The 22,928-nt window shown below is 40.3% G+C and overlaps 1 protein-coding gene and 1 long non-coding RNA gene across 11 annotated transcripts in view; one reads left to right on the top strand and one right to left on the bottom strand.

The window, feature by feature from the left end:
* Positions 1 to 2,951: 2,951 nt before the first annotated feature.
* On the bottom strand, positions 2,952 to 14,612 carry LOC131484932 (uncharacterized). 2 transcript variants are annotated; one of them, XR_009248509.1, is made up of 5 exons: positions 14,406 to 14,612; positions 14,175 to 14,293; positions 8,553 to 8,666; positions 8,277 to 8,345; positions 2,952 to 5,446 (listed from the first exon to the last, which is right to left on the bottom strand). It is a non-coding gene; the product is annotated as an uncharacterized LOC131484932 (long non-coding RNA). The 2 variants fall into 2 exon arrangements; XR_009248510.1 differs by lacking the exon at positions 2,952 to 5,446 and adding an exon at positions 6,727 to 7,105.
* A 24-nt stretch (positions 14,613 to 14,636) lies between these two features.
* The window catches only part of ZNF638 (zinc finger protein 638), a 140,904-nt gene continuing 132,612 nt past the window's right edge, over positions 14,637 to 22,928 (top strand). For 5 of the 9 annotated variants that reach the window (XM_058683752.1, XM_058683755.1, XM_058683754.1 and 2 more), the window contains exon 1: positions 14,639 to 14,776. In XM_058683752.1, coding sequence (XP_058539735.1) covers positions 14,661 to 14,776 — 116 coding nt within the window. In that variant the 5' untranslated portion in view covers positions 14,639 to 14,660. Of the gene's footprint in view, positions 14,777 to 22,928 lie in introns of all 9 variants that reach the window. The other 4 variants (XM_058683756.1, XM_058683750.1, XR_009248508.1 and 1 more) reach the window with 3 other exon arrangements.

Raw genomic sequence — 22,928 nt, 5'->3', positions numbered from 1 at the left:
ACTTTGTTTGCTGGAGCACTTGGACTTGGAACTCTGAAATGTCATGTAAGACATCAGGCCACCAAGCTATGAGGAAACCAAGCCGGAAGGAGAGGCCACACATAAGTGCTCTAGTCAGCAATCTGAATCTTCTCCACACAGCCTGTGAGGCAAAGAGCCTTCAGATGGTCCCAGTCACCAGCTATGGAGACACCCCTAGGTAAGGCCCTGGACAAAGGAGAGAGACAAACCGTTCCTCCTACGCCCTATGCAAATCTCTGACCCACAGAATCCACAAGTCTAACAAAATGGTTAGTGTTTTACCCTGCTATATTTAGAGTAGTTTGTTACAAAGCCATAATAACTAGAACAGTGTGTTGGGGTTTGGGCTTTATCCTGAAGGCAACAGGGAATCAGGAAAGTGGTTTCAGGCTGTGGAGTAACCTAGTCACACATAGGATGTAGAAGGCATATTTCAATAGTAGTGTGTACAAAGCCTCAGTGCTGCACAAGTCCAGGCTGCACCAATAATACAGGATATGATGTAATGACAGTGCCTACATCAGGCAGAGTAGCAGCTCCTGCTGCTGTGGAGGAACTGTCAGCAGCCAGAATGAGAAGAAAGTGAGCTACAAATGAGGCTTATGTAATAATCCAGGTAGGAGAAAAGGACGGTCTGAGTTAGGGTCAGGGACACTTCAGAAATGTTTCAGACGTAGATCCAGTAAACCTTGGGGCAGATCCTAGGCGTGAGGTAGCAGAAGTCTGGAATGACTCCCAAGCATCTGGCTCACAGAGGATGGTGGTGGTAATTCCCTGGGTTGGAGACCACAGGAGATTTCATAATTAAAGCCATGGAGGTAAATGATGTGGCAGTTGGAGAAGTTATAGAATGAGAAGAAAGAAGGGCCTAGGACCAAACGCTGAGGAATGAAGATAGTTAAGGGACAGGCCAAGGAAGAGTAATGTCTGAAAAGAAATTACTGGAGAGGTGGTAAGAGAAATAGAAGTGTCTGGTGTCAGAAAAACCAATAGAGGAGAGAATTTTGATATGAAAAGAAAATGGCCAATAATATCCCATATCTGAAAGAGCAAGGAGGATGAGGACTGAAAAGCGGCCACTGAATCTGGTAATTATAATGTCATTGGTGCCTTTAGAGAGAGTAGCTTCTGTGGAGTGGTGGGAATAATGGACAACGGGCAATGTACAAGGACTTACTGCAGAGTGAAAAGAAATATGAGTTCCCTAAACATGCAGGGAAAGAGAAAAGAGCATTGAAATCTAAAATGGCAGGGAGAGGAGGGAGAAGGGGTGGATGAGTGGGATGACTCAACCTTTTGTCATTTATACTGCAGGCCTTTGTCCCTCAGAGAGGCAGGACAGTACAGTGGTGAGTACAGGCTCTGGAGCCAGCGTGCCTGTCTTTGTAGCCCAGCCTCACCACCACTTACCACCATTTACCAAAGGAAATTTGGGCAAGTTAACTTAACTTCTTTGTCCTTAGTTTCCTCATCTGGAAAATATAATTATGACCGCTTCTTTGTTCTTGTGAGTGCTTAGAATAATGCATAGTAAATACCCCACAAATGCTAGCTATTAATATTATGAATACTATTCTCATCAACAATTACTACATTTGTAAATTCTGGCTTTCTCTCTCAGGAATATCCACTGCTCCTGCTGTAGGGCAGTGATTTTCAAACTGTGGCCCAGGGACTTCTGTGGGTCCCTGGAACCCTTTTTTTTTTTTTTTTTTTAATGTTTATTTTTGAAAGAGAGAGAGAGAGAGACCATGAGCAGGGAAGGGGCAGAGAGAGGGAGACACAGAATCCAGAGCAGGCCCCTGGTTCCGAGCTGTCAGCACAGAGCCTGACACAGGGATTGAACTCATGAACTGCGAGATCATTATGTGAGGTGAAGTCTGATGCTTAACTGACTGAGCCACCCAGGTGCCCCTCCCTGGAATTCTTTCAGGGGGCCTGGGGATCAAAACAATTTTCATGAATGAAAACCTGATTTGTCATCTTTGCTGTCATCCACTCACAAGCATAGAATGCTGTTTTATAGAGGTGACTTGATATGTGATATTGCAAGGGATTGATGCAGAAACAGATACAAAAATCCAGCTGCCTTCTATCAAACCAGACGTTAAAAAAGATTTTCAAAAATGTGAAAGAGTGCCATGCTTCTCCCTTATTTCCGTTGTGTTGTGAGAAATATAATTAATTTTCATAAAAATATGCTATTTTTGTTAATTTGTTTATTCTTATTTTAGATGATTTCAGACTAAATCTTTTAAAAAGTTACCTGTTTGAATTTCTAAACCATAAACATTCAAATGATATTATCAACATAAACAAAAGCTCTTTCAGGTCACCACTAATTTTTAAGACGGTAAAGGGAAACTGATACCCAAAGTCTGAGAATTACTGGTGTAGAAACTAAATAAGAATCAGAATAGGAGAGCAATCCCTATCAAAATAACACCAGCATTCTTCATAGAGCTAGAACAAACAATCCTAAAATTTGTATGGAACCAGAAAAGACCCTGAATAGCCAAAGCAATCTTGAAAAGGAAAACCGAAGCTGGAGGCATCATGCTCCCGGACTTCAAGACGTATTACACAGCTGTAATCATCAAGACAGTATGGTACTGGCATAAAAACAGACACTCAGATCAAAGGAACAGAATAGAGAACCTAGAAATGGAGCCACAAATGTATGGCCAATTAATCTTTTTTTTTTTTTAATTTTTTTTTCAATGTTTTTTATTTATTTTTTGGGACAGAGAGAGACAGAGCATGAATGGGGGAGGGTCAGAGAGAGAGGGAGACACAGAATCGGAAACAGGCTCCAGGCTCCGAGCCATCAGCCCAGAGCCTGACGCGGGGCTCGAACTCATGGACCGCGAGATCGTGACCTGGCTGAAGTCGGACGCTTAACCAACTGCGCCACCCAGGCGCCCCTAATCTTTAACAAAGCAGGAAAGAATATACACCATGGAATAAAGACAGTCTCTTCAACAAGTGGTACTGGGAAAACTGGACAGCGACGTGCAGAAAAATTAACCTGGACCACTTTCTTACACCATACACAAAAATAAACTCAAAATGGATGAAAGACCTAAATGCAAGATAGGAAGCCTTCAAAATCCTCGAGGAGAAAGCAGGCAAAAACCTCTTTCGCCTCAGCTGCAGCAAGTTCTTACTCAACACATCTCTGGAGGCAAGGGAAACAAAAGCAAAAATGAACTATTGGGACCTCATCAAAATAAAAAGCTTCTGCACAGTGAAGGAAACAATCAGCAAAACTAAAAGGCAACTGACAGAATGGGCGAAGACATTTGCAAACGACATATCAGATAAAGGGTTAGTATCCAAAATCTATAAAGAACTTAGCAAACTCAACACCCAAAAAACAAATAATCCAGTGAAAAAATGGGCAAAAGACATGAATACACACTTCTCCAAAGAAGACATCCAGATGGTGAACAGATCTATGAAAAAATGCTCAACATCACTCATCATCAGGGAAATACAAATCAAAACCACAATGAGATACCACCTCACACCTGTCAGAATGGCTAACATTAACAACTCAAGCAACAACAGATGTTGGCGAGGATGCAGAGGAAGAGGATCTCTTTTGCACTGTTGGTGGGAATGCAAACTGGAGCAGCCACTCTGGAAAACAGTATGGAGGTTCCTCAAAAAATTAAAAATGCAACTACCCTACAACCCAGAAATTGCACCACTAGGTATTTATCCAAGGGGTACAGGTATGCTGTTTCGAAGGGGCACATGCACCCCAATGTTTATAGCGGTGCTATCAACAATAGCCAAAGTATGGAAAGAGCCCAAATATCCATTGATGGATGAATGGATAAAAAAGATGTGGTATATGCATACAATGGAGTATTACTCAGCAATCAAAAGGAATGAAATCTTGCCATTTGCAACTACGTGCATGGAACCGGAGGATATTATGCTAAGCGAAATTAGTCAGAGAAAGACAAATATCATATGACTTCACTCATATGAGGAACTTAAGACACTAAACATATGAACATAAGGGAAGGGAAGCAAAAATAATATAAGAACAGGGAGGGGGACAAAACATAAGAGACTCTTAAATATAGAGAACAAACAGAGGGTTACTGGAAGGGTTGTGGGAGGGGCGGTGGGCTAAATGGGTAAGGGGCATTAAGGAATCTACCCTTGAAATCATCGTCGCACTATATGCTAACTAACTTGGATGTAAATTAAACAATAAATAAATTTTTAAAAAAAGAATCAGAATAGGAGATGTTAACTAGTTTTTACTCCTTTCTCTGATCACACAGGACAACTTACTTTTCCCTAAGGAAATGATTTATGTTCACCGCTCTGAATCTTTACTTGTGCTGTTCCCTCAGTTCAGAATGTCTATTTTCCTTTCTTTGCCTGTCAGAACTCTGCATGTCCTTAAAGGCACCTATACCCCAACTGTACTGGCTTACAGAGACATAGGTACTCAACTTCCCTTCTCATAGTCTTTTTTACTGTTTATCAACCACAAACATAGAAATAGCTATGTGCCAATCTCAGGAGAAGCAGGAGGGCCTTGTCTCCTTCATGGTGGCCAATATCCCCCATGAGAACCCTTCCTCCCCATCGAGGGTCCTACGCTCCATACTCCCAAGGCAGGAACTCTTGAGTTGAACAACTGCACTGTCTCTTGGCTTCACTTTATTGTTGTAGCCATGCTCCAATCTAAGCAGAAGTGGGAGAGTAACCCTCTTCCCAGTTCTTGGTGAAACTTTGTCACCTGGGCCCCCACACACCTTTTCTTGTTCACTAACTCTCACAAACCTGCTACTTTAGCTTTGCTCAACAAGTCCCCTTCTATCAGAGTCAGACATAGTCTGGGCCTGATTGAGAAATGTGATACCTTGTTTTTTGTACTTTCATCTTTCTTGTACTCCTCAGGGGGTTCAAGCACTAAATATAACTTCTTCACAATAGTAGCATTTCTGCCAGGTTCTGAATCTTAATTTAAGCTTAGCTGGGATCCCCTGTTGTCGTTGTCATTACCATTACTGTCATTATTCTAATCCTCATATATGTTCTAATTCTCACTGTAATTCTGGAAGGAATTGTTATCCCATTGTACTAGTTATCAGTTGCTATGTGACAAATTAGTCCCCAAATTTAGTGTTTTTCAACAATACTTATTATCTCTTAGTTTCTGTAAGGTCAGGAGTCCAGGCTGGCTTAGCCGGGTCCGCTGCTACACAGGCTGCAGTCAAGGATCAGATAGGACTGTGGTCATCGCCAGTCTCTACTGGGAAAGGATTTGATTCCAGGCTGACTTACCTGCTTGCTGGCAGGATTCAGTTCTTCTCTGGCTGTTGGCTGGAGGCCTCTCTCAGTTCTTTGCCACGTGGGACTCTCTAACATGGCAGGTTGCTCCATTTAAGCACATAAGCTAAGACGGTCATAGAGAAAATTCAGGAGAGAGGTCAGTCTTTTGAATCCTCATCACGGAAGTGACATCCCATTACTTTTACAGTGTTCTCTTTGTTAGAAGTAAGTCACTAGGTCCAGCCCACATTCAAGGCAGGGGAATTATACAAGCGCATGAGTACAAGGTCCTTGAGGGTCGTCTAGAAAGAGAACTGTCACATTCATTCTCCTGGAGGGTGATACTGAAACTCAATGAGGTTCAATAACTCAACCAAGGTCACTTGGTTCATAAATAGCAGAGCTGAAAGCCTTGAACTTAAGCCTTTCTGACCCCAAAGCTTACCTCTAGTACTTATTTCATATATTCTTACATTGCGTTTGTCATGGTAGTTATCTCCTTCATTCAACTACAGCCTTATTAAAGGTAGGGGATGCTTATGTCCCCTGGAGTGACAAAAATCTTGGTGAATAAATGGATGAATACATGAATCAATGAAAATAGTCCAAATGTTGGAACCATGCATACAGAAATTGCTAAATGAAGGTTTATAATAAACAGAACTGTACCATAGAACTTGGGTCAAACTGAGAAGGGAGGAGTAGAAGTGAGCAAAGGGGCAACCCAGATGCACTGTTGACTCCATGGAGCTTTTCAGATTTCTCTTCCTTCTGTGTGAAACACAGACTATCCCTTCAGTGAGCAGAGACATATCCTGTGGGTAGCCAGAATTTAGACAGAATGGCCAAAAGTGCTCAAAAGGTATTCTGGATAATGCTAGATCCACTTCCCACACCAAATGTATTTAAACTTTGTGTTTATGTGTGTTTAACCCAGAAAATCCTAACCTATGTCACTGAGCTGCTTTAAAGGGAAAAAAAAAACAACAAAACTGGTAGCAGCCAAAATACTTATGCTAAAAGAGATGGAGAGAGCAAAAAAATTTCATGTAAATTTGGATGTTGGATTATTCCTTCACTTCACAATAATTGGCTTATTGGTATATTAATAAAATACTGGGGAGCCTAGGTAGCTCAGTCAGTTAAGTATCCAACTTTGGCTCAGGTCAGGATCTCATGGTTCGTGGGTTCGAGCCCCACATCAGGCTCTGTGCTGTTAGCATGGAGCCTGCTTTGGATTCTGTCTCCCTCTCTTTCTGCTCCTCTCCCACTTGTGCACTTGCTTGCTCTCTTTTTCTCTCTAAAATAAATAAACATTAAAACAATATATATACATATTAATAAAATATTGCCTGCAAAAGGTAACATTTGTAATAACCCTGATTTTATCAGTGGATACTTTGATATACGTTTTGTCCAGGCAGCTCTATCATTCCTGCCTTTTATGGGGCTTCTGTAAGATGGTTTCAGATATGATGTTACGCTATGGAAAGGGGCTTGCCTTCCACCACTCTTACCAGTAAGTGACAGCTCTCTGAGAAATAGGTGCTGGACGTATCACTTTCTTTCTTCCACTGTACATTTAGATTTTATCTTTTTTGGTCAGGGTCTCATGGAAGGCATGACTGAAGCACTGAGCTAAAGCAGTAACAGTGCAGCCTACTTTATGCAGGGAAAAGAATTTGGAGTCAAGAAGTCCAGACTCTGTGATTGTGTGTGATATTCTTAGAGCTGGCCCAACAGTATTAATCCACTTCACACAGCAAATCATCAAGAGCCCTTTCTGGAAAATGAGAATGGGATTAACAACACTCCTGAAAACATAAATCTTTAAAGCTTTTTGTTGACTAGATCAGTGAAATATAAAAATCTACTCTGAAGAACAGTTACCTAATAGTGGTACTCGCTTTTTTGGTTTTCCTAAAAATATGAGCATAGAGGCTCAGGCACAGAATAGTACCTAGCTGAGCAATCCCTCCAGAGCCCGGGCACCCAAGGGACATAAATTTGGTGGCTAAACCCTGGGGCTCTAACTATCTGACTATCCCACTGTACTTTCTAGTTCTGTTAATTCAGTAAGGCAACTTAGAGAACATTATCACTGAGGCCAAAAATCCTACACTTCTAGAAATCCAGAAAATCCTACACTTCTGAAAATGTTTAGATAGTTCTGCTAGGTCCTGTACACGCTTGCTGATATTACACTGCTGAGAGTTGTCATCTGGAATTTAAGTCTTAGAGGAAGACAGTGAGGATCTCTAGAGCGTATGCATTACACAAGTAGTGGCTTCATGATTGTGGAGCTGTGTATTTTTTAAATTTCTCAATTGTCAAACAGTAATTTTTTTCCTGAAACTTTTGCTTAAGTGTCTAGGTTGTTGCTGTTTATAGGATTATGTGGGTCATTTGCTGTTGTCAAGTAGCATTTGCAATTGTTGAGCAAGGCTCCCTTAGCCATAAAACTATGCTAACCTCTCCAGGACATTCATTCCTCAACTCTGCTGACAGTACAAAGTTATCATATAGCCTGCATGGGAATATGAGGTACAGTTCTATTTTCGGCTCACCCTCTGGCTTGCTCTATAACCTTGGGAAAATCACTTCTAGGCCTTGTGCCACAGACCTGCCATCTGTAAATTAGGGCTGGTTAGTAACCCTCCTCTGGCGAAGTCAGTGGAAGTCATGAATTCTGGAGTTGGGCAATGAAGAACTTCAACATGCTCACTGACAGTCACTTATGTGTTAGTTCTTTTGAACTTTTCGCACAGCCCAGCCATCTTGTCCATGTGATCATATTTTTTGCTCCAGTAACACTTTAATGTAGAACACATAGAACAATTTTTCTATAACTGGACAGCCTAACTACCTCAGGCCCTGCTGCTAAGAGAATAGGTGTAAATTTTTCCATCTTATACATTCATTTCCATTCCCCCCAGCCATTATTCAGGGTGTACCTGAACATCAATTCCACTGGATTTTGCCATGGCAGGGGCTTAGCCAGGATCCATTCATTCTGTTTTAGTCTGTGGATGGGAATCAATATTTTTAGAACAAATAAGAAGCAAAAAAAAAAAAAAATCATACATTTAAGCCTGTCACAAACTTAAAACACCTACATTTACTTCGTGTTACTTTCCCATTCTTTATGTAAGGCAAATGTCAGCCAGAGCTTCCCTTCCCTTTGTAATCTCAAGGAGATTAGCCTAAACATCCATCCTTCCCAAAATTACCGATAATTTCTGAGGGGCTCATTTTCTTGTCTTCTCTGGCCGTGAGTCCATGTATCAATGGCTGCTGTCTTTTCACTATTCCAACTGCCTCATATTCAGCCTCTTCTTCAGTTTCTACAAAATCACAACTTAAGTGAGATTTTAAGATTTGAGAAAACAAGTTAAAACTTACATATTAGACATGCTTATTCTTTACATGTTTGTTTGTTTATTTTTGAGAAAAAGAGAGTGCATGCCCAAGTGGGGGAAGGGCAGAGAGAGACACACACACACAGAATCTAAAGCAAGCTCCAGACTGTCAGCACAGAGCCCCACGCAGGGCTCGAACTCACAAACCGTGAAACCGTGACATGAGCTGAAGCCAGATGCTTAACTGACTGAGCCACCCAGGTGCCCCTAGTACTCCTGCTCTTTAAAGTCCATTTTCCCACCCTATCACCAGAGATTTCCCACTAGCCCTTCACTCTGTGCAGCGACCAGACTTGTCCTCCTAACTCCTCTCTCCCACCCACCTTTCCTTGCATGGTCCATCTCCTGTCACCACTCTCTTCCTCTCTCCCAAGAGCAAATATAAATTCCTCCAGTATTTACATGCAGAGCAACTTTCTTGTGTTGCTAAGGCTTTTAATTGCATCCATGCTTTTTTTTTTTTTTTTGAGTCTCACTTTATACCCGAAACAGCTTATCAAGTTATTTTTCCAAATGAAATTTCTTTCTAAAAGGAATCCTGGTGCCATTTAATACATTTCCTCCTCATCATACTCAACAACATACATTTATTTATGTACACTCATCAGCGTTTAAAAACTCATTTGAATTCTACTTTTCTCATTATTTTGTTTGTACTTTCCCACTTACTAATGCAGCCCATGTTTCCTACTTTAATAAACACCATTCAAATTATCAGGCATTTGAGGTATTTCCAGTTTAGTTTTGCCTTATAAATAGTGGTGCCATAAATATTTCATTTTTCTCACTTGGATTGTTCTGAGGGAATATTCTCCCAAATAAATAGATTATGGGGCAAACATGAATAATCTCATAGATTCTGTGCTTGCCTCAGTATGTTCATTAATAGTTGTCCTAATAAATAATTTTATCAACTTATGAGTTTGGCCATTTTGCTTAGCTCTACCAACATTCTCCTTGTTTACTTTTCAATTAATCTCACAGCAAGGCTAATAAATTCCCCAAAATATACTTTTTTGAGGTTTTTCATGTATGAAATATTTGGTCATATAACTTTGACATCTTGTCCAGTGAAGTTTGCATACTGGTTTTGTTTTAACACGCTTATTGTGTTACAATTCACATACCATACATCCATTCACATACCATCCATTGAATGTGTAGAATTCAGTGAATTTTAGTATATTCACAGGGCTATGCAATCATCTCCACAATAAATTTTAGAACATTTCATTACCCCCCAAAGAAACCCTGTACCCCTAGCCTTCACCCTATAGTCCCTCTATCCCACCCCAGACCTAGGCAGCCAGTAATCTGTGTTTTTTTTTTCTTAAGATTTTATTTTTGTTAAGTAGTCTGTACAGCCAACACAGAGCTTGAACTCACAACCCCGAGACCAAGAGTCACATGCTCTACTGACTGAGCCAGCCAGGCACCGCTAATTTTTCTTTCCATTCCTCCCAGCCATTATGTAGGATGTACCTGAACATCACTTCCACGGGATTTTGCCATGTCAGAGGCTTAGCCAGGATCCATTCATTCTGTCTTAGTCCGTGGATGGGGATCAATATTTTTAGACCAAATGAGGGGGAAAAAAAAAGCATACATTTAAGCCATACATTAAGTTACACATTTAAGTGTAACTTAAAACACTTACATTTGTTACATAGATTTGCCTATTCTGGACATTTCACATAAATGGAATCGTATAGGGGTGCCTGGGTGGCTCAGTCGGTTAAGCATCCAGCTTCAGCTCAGGTCATGATCTCGTGGTCCATGAGTTCAAGCCCCATGTAGGGCTCTGTGCTGACAGCTCAGAGCCTGGAGCCTGCTTCAGATTCTGTGGCTCCTTCTCTCTCTGGCCCTCTCCACTCACACTCTCTCTCTCTCAAAAATAAATAAAGATTAAAAAAAAACTTATAGGGGTGCCTGGGTGGCTCAGTCGGTTAAGCAGCCGACTTCGGCTCAGGTCATGATCTCACGGTCTGTGAGTTCGAGCCCCGTGTCGGGCTCTGTGCTGACAGTTCAGAGCTGAAGCCTGTTTCGGATTCTGTGTCTCCCTCTCTCTGACCCTCCCCTGTTCATGCTCTGTCTCTCTCTGTCTCAAAAACAAATAAACGTTAAAAAAAACCTATAAATGGAATCATATAATATATAATCCTTAGTGACTGGCTTTTTTTACTTAGTATAATGTTTTCAAGGTTCATCTATCTTGTACATGTATCAGTCCTTTATTCCTTTGTATTGCCAAATAATGTTCCATTATATAGATATATCACAATTCTTTATCCACTCACCAGTAGATGGGCATGTGGGTTGTCTCCACTTTTTGTCTATTATGAATAATTTTGCTAAAAACATTCATATACAAGTTTTTATGTGGACATAGTTTTGGACATACATGTATATGTAGGAGTGCAATTGCTGGGTCATATGGTAATTCTACGTTTAACTGAGGAACTACCAGACTGTTTTCCAAAGTGGCTGCATCATTTTATATTTTACATTTTACTGGTCCCACCAGTATTGCATGAGGGTTCCAATTTCTTCACATTCTTGCTGCATTAGTTTTCAAGGGCTGCCAAAACAAAATACCACAGACTGGGCGGTTTAAACAACAGAAATGTATTTTCTCATAGTTCTGGAGGCTGGAAGTTCCAGATCAAGATGTCAACAGGTTTGGTTTCTCCTGACATTTCTCTTCTTGGCTTACAGATAGTCACATTATTGTTATGTGCTCATATGGTCTTTTCTATGTGTATCTATCTATATATATCTCTGATGTCTCTTCTTTTTTTTTTAAGGATACTAGTCATATTAGATTAGGGCCCCAACCTTATGACCTCATTTCATATTAATTACCTCTCTAAAGACCTTATCACCAAATACAGTCACAGTGGGGTAGGTTAGGGGCTCCCACATATGAATTTGGGGGGACAAAATTCAGTTCATAACACTTGCCAACTGCTGCAGAGTAAAATGTTTACATCTCCCAAAAATTCATATGTTGAAACCTAATCCCCAAAGTGATGCTATTTAGAGATGGGACCTTTGGGAGATGATTAGGTCACACAGGTGGAGCCTTCACACATGGTATTAATGCCTTTTATTTATTTATTTTTTTTAATTTTTTTTTCAACATTTTTTATTTATTTTTGGGACAGAGAGAGACAGAGCATGAACGGGGGAGGGGCAGAGAGAGAGGGAGACACAGAATCGGAAACAGGCTCCAGGCTCCGAGCCATCAGCCCAGAGCCTGACGCGGGGCTCGAACTCACGGACCGCGAGATCGTGACCTGGCTGAAGTCGGACGCCTAACCGACTGCGCCACCCAGGCGCCCCGGTATTAATGCCTTTAAAAAGAGACCCCAGAGAGTTACCTCACCCTTTCTGCCATGTGGTGAAAAGACAGACATTTTTGAACCAGGAAACAGGTCTTCATCAGACATAAAATCTGCACAGTGCCTGGAGCCTGGACTTTCCAGCCTTAAGAACTGTGAGAAATAAATGTTATTTAAGCCATCCAGGCTAAGATATTTTTGTTATAGCAACTCAAATGGACTAAGATACCAACATTTGTTATTATCTGTCTTTTTGATTACAGCCATTCTGGTGGGTGTGAAGTTGTACCTCATCGCAGTGTTGATTTTCATTTTGTTGATGGCTACTGACACTAGAAACATCTTTTCATGTGCTTATTCGCCTTTTGGTTATCTTCTTTGGACAATTATCTGATAATATCCTTTGTTCTGAATTATTTCTTTATTGTAACATATTATTTTTATTGTAGCTTATCTGTATTATGGATGAATCATATAGATATCAAACATACTAGAAGGAAACATGGGAGAATTTTTCTTAATTTGGGGGGTAGTGACAGCCTTTCTAAGATTAAAAAGAACTAGAAACATAAATAAAAATCAATTAATGTGACTACATGAAAATGAAAAAATAATTCATTGCAAAAAACAAAGCCAAAAGACAAGATGAGGGAAAGGTAAACAATTTATTCACAATGGACTAATTTTATTTATATAGAGAAAGGGATAGATAAATATCTCTTTTGCTATCTATCTATCTATCTATCTATCTATCATCTCCAACAATAAAGAAAAAAAAGACCAACAATTGAATAGGAAAATGGGCAAAGGGGTGCCTGGCTGGCTCAGCTGGTAGAGCATGAGACTCTTGATCTCAGGGTTGTGAGTTCAAGCCCCACATTGGGGAATAGAGCCTACTTAAAAAAAAAAAAAACAATAAAGAAAAAAAAAGCAAAATGGGCAAAGGATATGAACAGACAGTTCACAGAATGGCAATTTTAAAAACTTATGTTTGATAACATAATGTATAGAGATATGTGATGAAATGGGCACCCTGATAAATTGCTGTGGGAGCATAAACTGACACAAACTACATGGAGAGCAATTTGGCAACATTTATCAGAATTTTTAAAGTCCCTACCTTGGGATTCAGCATTCAACACCTACATATTTAGTCTAGACAGACATTTATTTGTTCACATGCCAAGTGGCTACAAATAAGAATATAACTACTGACTGCAGCATTCAATCATTTGATGAAATACTATGCAATCATCAAAAATGATGTCCAAAGTAGAGTGTTACATGAAGAAAAGCAAGGTGGCAAAACTGTGTAGAGTACTGTGTGTGTGTATGTGTGTGTGTGTGTGTGAGAGAGAGAGAGAGAGAGAGAGACAGACAGACAGACAGACAGACAGAGGGAGAGAGAGAAGAGAGGGAAAAGACTGGGGGAAGAGGAGCACCTGGGTGGCTCATTCAGTTGAGCATCCGACTTCAGCTCAGGTCATGATTTCATGGTTCGTGGGTTTGAGCCTAGTGTTAGTCTCTGTGCTGACAGCTCAAAGCCTGGAGCCTACTTCAGATTCTGTGGCTCCCCCTCCCTCTGCCCCTCCCCCACTCACACTCTGTCTCTGTCTCTCAAAAATGAATACACATTAAATTTTTTTTAAATAAAAAAATACTTGGAGAAGAGTTTTTATACATATATGTAATATTGTAATAGGTAATATTACATATATGTTATATATATGTATATATATATTTATTGCACTGAGTGTCTCTGAAAGGACATACGGCAAATCCGTTAACTGTGATACTCTAAAAGGAGAGAAAATTGGGGGAAGGAGGAGGGAGCAGTGGATAATGGAAACTTTCTTTTCAATGCATATCATGTATTTTTGGTGTTATTGAAACGTTTAGCTATTGTGCGTATTACATGGTTGTCATTAAGAAAACAAGAAGACGAAAAAGATGTATATGACCACAAGTATTACAGGGTAACAAGCCTTTTGGTTCTCTCCTGGCAGAAATCCCCACCACCACCCTACATCCCCCCGCTGCAAAACATGACTTTTGATTTTGGAACGCGTCTCGTGAGGACTCTCCTAGTCACCTGTTTACCCATCTGCTCCTCCGCCTGACTGATTGGGATATCCTTGAAAGCAGAGGCTGTTACTCATTCCGCGCTTCCCCAAACAGTGTGGCTAGTGTTCTGCAAACAGCAGACGAAGTCTAAAACGGGAAGAAAGAGACCCCGCAAAATCACAAGCGTGTCCTCAACATCTCAGACTCTCACGGATCTTTTATTTGGGGAATGTGCGTCCCCTGGTCCCTCCACACTCACCTGACACACACGTTTCCAAGGCAGGGGACTCTTAAACCCGTACAGCTCTCCACTGTGGGCGAGGACCTCTGAGCCCGCTGCGTCGCAGGGCCGCCTGGCCGCTCCGGCTCCGCCCCCAGCTTCCCGCGCTCCGCGCCCATTGGACGTCCTCCGGAGCGGGTGGGGCTTTCCGCGTGGTGCCCCGCGCCCTGGGGCCAAAGGGGAGGCGTGCGCCCAGCGCCGGGAGCCGCGCGGGTGCTGTGGGAGCAACCGGCGATGCCCCGGGACCCGGTTCCCGCCGGGGCTGCAACCCGAGCTGCAGCCAGGGCCGTGGCTCCGAGTTTAGTCTCCGCGACTCCCGCAGCTCGGCGGGCTTCGGACCATCTGAAGCGGTGAGCGCTTCCTTTGCCCCCTGGGCTCCCTGCCCTAGTCCGTCCTCCGGGGCTACTGGCACTGGGTGGGCTGGCAAGGGCGGGCGGGCCAGCGGGGTCCTCGCCGAGGCATCATCGTGTCGCGGGGTGCGGGTCCAGATTCCGCTTCCCTTCCTATCCCCCCGCCCCGGGCCTCCCGCTTCCCCGTGACTGTCACTCCTCAGTAGGCCGGTCTTCAGCACTGTTCAAGTTGTATGCGCGGAGGCGCCAGCGGATCTGCGAATAGCCGTGGGACGCCTCTCCGGCACTTGTCGCTCGGCTTCGCGGTCCCAGCAGCAATCCCCCCGTGTCTGGACAGGCTCTGTGGACGCGGCGCTGTGCGGGCGAGGCTTGGGAGACCACTCTTTAGTAAATGGTCCTTTACGCTGCAGGGCACCGGGCGGTGGTGAGGAGTCTTCCAATAGCTTGTGGTGTTCGCTTCTCAATCAGAGAAACCGCGCGGACGAGCTCCGGCTCTTTTAAAAGGTTGCTCTTAAAAAAAAAAAAAAAAAAATTACGTTGTAGAATTGCATAATACGCTGTATCTCCGTCCAAAAATAGTTTTTGATATCAGGGTAGTAGTCATTTGAATGCAACATTGACACTTTTGTTTCCTAAATAGTAAGTTTGAGCTTTTTTATTTTAGAGTAATAGATTACTTAATGAAAGGAATTTCTCAAAGTACAGAAAAATAAAAGAAACCATACATAGTGTTTTGAGTCATCAATTTTTTTTTTTTTGAGTCATCTGTTTTGAGGGATTTTGGTTTTTCAGTTTGCTTAGGTTTGCTTTCACCCACAACTGCATACCCAGGTTCCAGACTTTGGAATGGTGTAAATAGCGAGTGCGGTCCCGCCCCCAGCCCACTTGATAGCTGAGGGGAATCGGCCACGCCCCGGAGCCCCGCTTGGCCTGCGGACTCCGGGTTGTCCCCGAGCCGAGAGGCTGTCGCGCCGCCCCAGGAGGGCGAGAGGACGCCCGCCCCACCGGCTGTTTATTGCAGCGATTTGTACGTTCCAAGAGTCTCCAGAGAGGCGCGCTGCATACCTGTTAGGACACTGTTCACGTTCCAGCCTTGGGTGGGGGTGGGGGGGGTGGGGGGGGCGGGGCTGCTCTTCGTACCAGTATCTGCTCTTTTCTCCCTGTGGCCTGGGTCGGCCTCCTGTCCTCTCGCTGGAGCAGGTTTAACGGACGCTTAGTTTTTAGGTGAATTGTTCTGACAACCCAGTACCAGTACTATACTGCCCTCTCCCAATCTTTGCGGCGTTTGTGCGAGTTGATGGGAGTCGGGAGTGGAGAATGATTGACATTTTGCAGAACGGAACGTCCAGTGTTGTCATGCTTCTTGGCACTTTTTTCTAAGTCCAAGTTCTGGTGACATTGTTTCAGCTTGCTTTGCTCTTTCCCAAGACCCGGTTGGTTAGTTTGAGTTGAAAAGGCGTGTCTATTTCTTATTCCGTAAGGATTAGGAAAAAGGAATTCCTGGCTTGATATAAAAGTGCTGGAATTTAGTCTGCTGTCTTCCAAGGATTATGGGGTTTTTAAAAATGAGGGCATATTGGAGATTGGAGAATACTGTAATTATTGTTCTTTTTAGGGGGTTGGAAAATAAAAATACCTCTATTTTATTTAGTAATTAGGAAAAGTGTAAGTACTTTAAAGAATCCTTTAAAATTGTGAATGATACTGTGAATTGTCTTGTAAAATCAAAAGGCATCCTTAATTCATCTTTTCTGTATATCTGTTTTTGCATATGCTTTAAAGACTTGGGTAGTGTTTTGCTGTCCCTAGTCATCAGGATTGTTAGGGACTTCTTATTTTAACTTTAAGTGTATTTTATTTTATTTTATTTTATTTTATTTTATTTTATTTTATTTTAGAGAGGGGAAGTGAGCGAGCTATCTCATGCAGTAATTCTTTACCTTTTGCATCTGGGGATGTTTTGTTGTGGTGAACAAAACTTATTCAGTTCTGATCTATGAGAATAGTATGGTTTATAGAATTTGTTGGGGTTGCTCTTTTTTAAGAAAGTTACATTTTGTTCTTATGATTTCTAGAATTGTATAATAGGATCTATCTCATCCAAAAATACTTCTTGATGTCAGGGTGATAGTTTGAATGCAACACTGACACTTTTGTTTTCTAAATAATAAGTTTGGGCTTCCTTAATTTATGTTTATATACTTTCTTTTATTAAGGAAATTTTGCAAAATATAGAAAAGTGAAAGGAAAACCCACATATAGTGTTTTGAGTCATCGATTTGGAAAGATTATTTTTTCTCAATTTACTTAGACCTACTTTGACCCACAACTACATATTCAGGTTCCAAATTTTGAATGGTGTTAAATTATGGTGTTGAATATACAACTTCAGGGAGTGAGGGCTTATAGGTTGTATTAAAATGTTAACTTTTCTCCATTGAAATGTCAACACCAACAGAAACTATTATGGCATTTTCTCCTTCAAGATACGGATGTACTGATAAAGTGCTTTAATAATTTCGACTATTATAACTACTAACAGTTAATATGATGGCCTTTTAAAATGACATTAAATTGGAAAGCTTTGAGAACTTGAGTCTGCCATTTTTCAGTGATGTGTCATTGCTAACAGTTCTTTTTCCTCTTTCTCTGAAGCCTTTACATTTCTTGCAGCATACATGTGAAAGCTATGGTTTTAATATCAAGGTTCATCACCCTCTTTTTTTGTTTTACTTTTTCACATGTTACCTGTGCAACATTTTACAGTTTGAGATTTGGGGCTTCATTGGGGGGTACCTGAAGACTCACAGATTGAATCAGTTAAGTATCCTCTGTCTTTTCCCTTAAGTACCTTATAAAATAAATATAATTTCCCATTAACAGTCACGTAGGTTTTTGGAGGGCATTTTGCCCATAGTTGTTAAATTCTTGAATCTTTAGCTACATTTTGACCCAGGAATCCTACCTCTCGGAATTTATTCTAAGAAAATAATAATGGATATGTACATAGGGTTAGTTACTGGGATGTTTGTTGTGATTTAGCTTATGATGGTGAAACTTTGGAAACACTCAATGTCCCAAAATAGGGAAATGGTAAAATAATTTAAGTCAGAGAACATCGATACAATGGAATACTTAATATATAATGTATTAATTAATATATTAATATAATGTTAACTTATGCAGCCATTACTAATCATGTTGTAGAAGAAATCTGACAAAATCAAAAGATGGTCATAATATGATAGGGTAAAAAAGAATATTAAAAAGTATGAATATTTTCCCCTTTTGGTTCAAAGAAATATAAGAAGATTCTGGGGTGGCTGGGTGGCTCAGTCCATTAAGCATCTGACTTCTGCCCAGGTCATGATCTTGCAGTCAGTGACTTTGGGCCCCTGTCGGGGTCTGTGCTGATAGCTCAGACCCAGAGCCTGCTTCCGATTCTATCTCCCTTTCTCTCTGCCCCTTCCCTGCTTGTGCTCTCTTTCTCTCTCAAAAATAAACATTAAAAAAAGAAGTATAAGAAGATTCTGATGTGTAGTAAAAATTATGTTTGATTGAATATTCATTCTTGTCAGTTTGGGAGAAAATCTCCTGCACTGTAAAATCTAAAAACCCTTGAGCTAGGTTTAAAGAAGGAAGAAAGTTGGGGCTCCTGGGTGGCTCAGTCAGTTAAGCGTCCGACTTCGGCTCAAGTCACGATCTCGCGGTCCGTGGGTTCGAGCCCTGCATCCGGCTCTGTGCTGACAGCTCAGAGCCTGGAGCCTGTTTCCAATTCTGTGCCTCCCTCTCTCTGACCCTCCCTCGTTCATGCTCTGTCTCTCTCTGTCTCAAAAATAAATAAACGTTAAAAAAAAAAATTTAAAAAAAAAAGAAGGAAGAAAGCAAAGACTATATTTACATACCTAGGCATTGAAACCATTCTGTCTGCTTATCCACAGGTTTACTCTTTCTATCTTATTTGGCCTTTGTAATCTTAACATAGGTTAATAGATTTATTGTTGTGATGATTAAAAGCCTGGTAATTAATTTTCAAGTTGGCATGTAAACGTGTGCAAGTTCAATGTGTGATAAGATTGTAATTTTGTACCAATAAAAAGAACTATGACTTGAAAGTAAAAAAAAAAAAAAAAATTTTTTTTTTTTTTGTAGGCAATGGTTTTATAGGATTGAAGATAAAAATGTAAAAAAAAGGTGTACAATGGAAAGTCTCCCTCTTTCCCCTGTTCCTTATCAACTCAATTCTCATTTCTCCAATTCACCTACCCTGGATAAGCATTAATACTAGTTTACTGCTTATCATTCTAGAGATATTTTATGCATATCCAAGCCATAACAGATCTACATTTTCCCCCTCTTGGATATAGTGGTCATTTTTTTTTTTCTTTGCTTTTTTCACTTGACAGTGTATCATGGAGATTTTTTCATACCAGTACATAGAGAGCATCCTCAACAAAGGGTTTTTTCAAAAAAGTGCCTAGAACATAAAGAGAGTATAAAGAGGGGCGCCTGGGTGGCTCAGTAGGTTAAGCATCCGACTTCAGCTCAGGTCACAATCTCGCAGTCTGTGAGTCCGAGCCCCGCGTCCGGCTCTGGGCTGATGGCTCAGAGCCTGGAGCCTGCTTCCTATTCTGTGTCTCCCTCTCTCTCTGTCCCTCCCCCATTCATGCTCTGTCTCTCTCTGTCTCAAAAATAAATAAACGTTAAAAAAAAAAAGACAGTATAAAGAAAGAAGTACTTTATTCAAATCAGTTAAGAGTTTTCTTATTGGTTGGGTGTTGAGCACAAGGTGCTCTTGCTGAGTGAAGAGGAAACAACGTAGTGTACTTGAACTTGGCATATGGAACTGTAAAAGCTTCCGGTTTAATTATCATCGAATTGTTTTTTAAATTTCACTTTAAAATCAAAGTAATACATATATATCATTGAACAAAATAAAGTAATTCTTAAAAATTTGCCACAAAAATATGAGACACACGTTCATTCCTCCTAAGTCCTTGTTTTTCTCCTTTGGGGCAACTACTTTCAGCTCTTAATTTTTTCTTCTCGTATTTACCTCTTCAAGTCTTAAAGTGTAAGTATACTTTATAACTACTTCTTGACTTAAATGATTTAGATATCATTTAATTTTTTTATAAAATGAGAATTGATACATTATGGTGAGGATTTAACTCCTATACTCTCTATTTATTTCTACTTCCTCCATCCTCTCAATTGAGATTTTATCTCAGTAATTAGTTAAATCAATAGGTTTTATATTATTGTGATTAGGTAAATATGATTAGCCTTTGAGCCAAGGGTAAGGTAAGATTGCTTTTTTCATTTACCTAATTTTCTATCAGTCTGTGGTTTTTCCCAAGTACTCAAATGCTGTTAAGTGCTCAAGCAAATGCAAGAATCTATCAACTTCATTTTTTTCTCTTAAGACTTCTTTCTCATAGGTCTCGTTCTTCACATACATCTGCTCTGTTTCTAGGTTTGCAACCAACCTAAAGATTAGTATTTTTAAAGAGATAAAAAAAAGGGGATTGTACCCAGAAAATAGGATTTGGATGCTATGGAAAGAAACAATTAGAGAACAAGAAAGTGTTCTATGAAATTGGAAATATGATAGCTAAAATGGAATTCTGAATAGAAAGACTAGAAGATAAAGTTCTCTAGGTTCAGTGTATAGCTGTAGTCCTGTTTCCCCTCTCTCCTGGTTTGGATCCTCTTACCTAGGTCCTGGTTTGGTTGACTCAGTCATTTTACTCAAGTACTTAGTCCATTTACTTGCTGAGAGAAGGTACATTTTCAACGTCTTTGCATATCTTAAAGTGTTTTTCTTCATGGCTGAGGTGTTGAATTGCAGTTTGGCTGAGTATGAATTTCCTCAGAATGGTTAAGATTTAATTTTAAAGTGTCTGTTGTCAGTATTACTGTGAAGGAATCTGATATCATTATGTTGTGTATCCCTTTATGTTGTTTTTCCTTTCCAAAAGAAAGCTTTTTAGAATCTTCTCTCTGGTATCCTGAAATCTGATGATTTGGTGACATTGGGGTGATTCCTTTTTTCATTCACTGTGGTCTGCACTTGGTGAGCTCTTTCAACCTGAGGCTCTTTTTTGTGTGGTGTGGTGAAATTTACTTTACTAATTTCTTTCTTTCCGTTTATTCTGTTCTCTTTTTTTTTGGTTGGATTTTGGATTGATCCTTCAGTCTCCTTCTTTCTTTTGTTTTTCATCTCTTTCTCTCTTTTTTTACCCCTAACTGCTCTGGGCAGGTTTTGAACTCTATCTTCTAGCCATTTTTTTCAGAATTCCATTTGATTGGATTTTCTTCCTTATTCTCTGATTTCTTCTTTTTATAGCTTCCTACTCTTCATAAATGCAATATGTTTTCTTATTGTTTTAAAGATATTAATTGTAGTTTTACTTTTGGAATTTCCTTTGCTTTTTTCATTGTTTCTACCCTTTGCAGTCCTTTTTTCTCTTCATTTTTCAGTTTCTTCAGGGAGAAGTCTCCAGTCCTCTGCAGTGTGGGATATAATCCTGGGTTTTGATATTCTGGGAGCAGGGCCAATGAAGGGGACTGTGTAAAGAGTCCCCAAGATCACCTCCAGGTTCAGTGATTCACTAGGAAGACTCATTGGACTCAGCATATGGTCATGCTCACAGCTATGATTTATTTCCATGAAAGGCTTTAAAGCAAAATCAGCAAAAAGAAAAAGAACATGGCGTGAAGTCCAGAGGAAACAAGGCAGAAACCTCCCAGAATCCTCTTCGAGTGGAGTCAAGCAGGATGTGCTTAATTCCTTCATTATGGCATTGTGACATGTGTGAAGTTTTGTCTCACAAGGGAGCTCGTTAGAGACTCCATGCTCAAGGTTTTTATTGGAGACTGCTTACATAGGCACCGTCTGCATAGCAGTACCAAAATTCCAGACTATCAGAAGGAAAGCAGCTGTTCAGCATAAACTACATTGTTTGTGCAGACTATGTTCAGTCATATTAAACAACTCTTATCAGTTATGGAATGGTGGGAACCTTCCTGAAATCAAGATTCCCAGATACCAGCTAAGGGTTAACCTTGCAAACAGGCCTTTCAAAGGATAGTGGTCTTAGGCCTGCTATGAGAATTCTTTTGTTTTGGAAAATATAGCTATTTTTCCATAAAAATAATGGGTTTAGGACTAATAAATATTTCTATTAGGACCCCAGAAGGACTAATGGGGTAAGGACTAATAAATATCTCTAAATTTCTATTTTTCTTAGGATAATAATTATTGGTAGATATAACCCACAGAAATAAAAGTTCTTTGGAGTCCCAATGGTTTTTATTTTTTATTTTTTTATTACTTTTGTGTGTGTTGCAATTTTTTTATTATTGAAATATAATTGGCACAATATTATATTAGTTTCAGGTGTACAACATGTTGATTTGCCAATTCTACACATTATTCCATGCTCACCATGATACCTATAGTCACCATATGTTACCATACAATGTCATTACAGTATTATTGACTATATTCCCTTTGATGTATTTTTCATCTCTGTGACTTATTTATTCTATAACTGGAAGTTTGTAACTCTTAATCCCCTTTATCTATTTCACCCATTTCTCCTATTGCAGCATTATTTACAGTAGCCAAGATATAGAAGCAACCGAGGTGTCCACTGATAGATGAATGGATAAAGAAGATGTGGTAGGGGCACTTGGGTGGCTCAGTTTGTTGAGCATCCAACTCTTGATTTCGGCTCCGGTCATGATCTAGCAGTTCATGGGTTTGAGCCCCTCATTGGGCTCTGTGCTGATGGTGCAAGGCCTTCTTGGGATTCTCTTTCACACTCTCTCATTCTCTCTCTGTGCCCCATCTGCATGCTCTCTCCCTCTCAAAATAAATAAATAAACTTAAAAAAAAGGTGTGGTATATATACAAGGGAATATTACTCAGCCATAAAAAATGAAATCTTGTCAGTGCTTTTTAAATATGTGGGTCTTTGCACCAAAAAAGCTTGAGAAACCTACATCTCTCATTTTTCTGAGTCTAGAAGTATGTCTTTCTACTGGTATCAATACTAGTTTTGTCCAGTATGGTAGCCACTAGCTACATATATTAAGTATGTTAATTAAAATTAAATTAAAATTAAAACTTCAGTTCCTCAGTCAC

Source organism: Neofelis nebulosa, chromosome 9 (genome assembly GCF_028018385.1).
Source record: "Neofelis nebulosa isolate mNeoNeb1 chromosome 9, mNeoNeb1.pri, whole genome shotgun sequence".
Lineage (NCBI taxonomy): Eukaryota > Metazoa > Chordata > Mammalia > Carnivora > Felidae > Neofelis > Neofelis nebulosa.
This window is presented reverse-complemented; position numbering and strand designations above follow the sequence as displayed.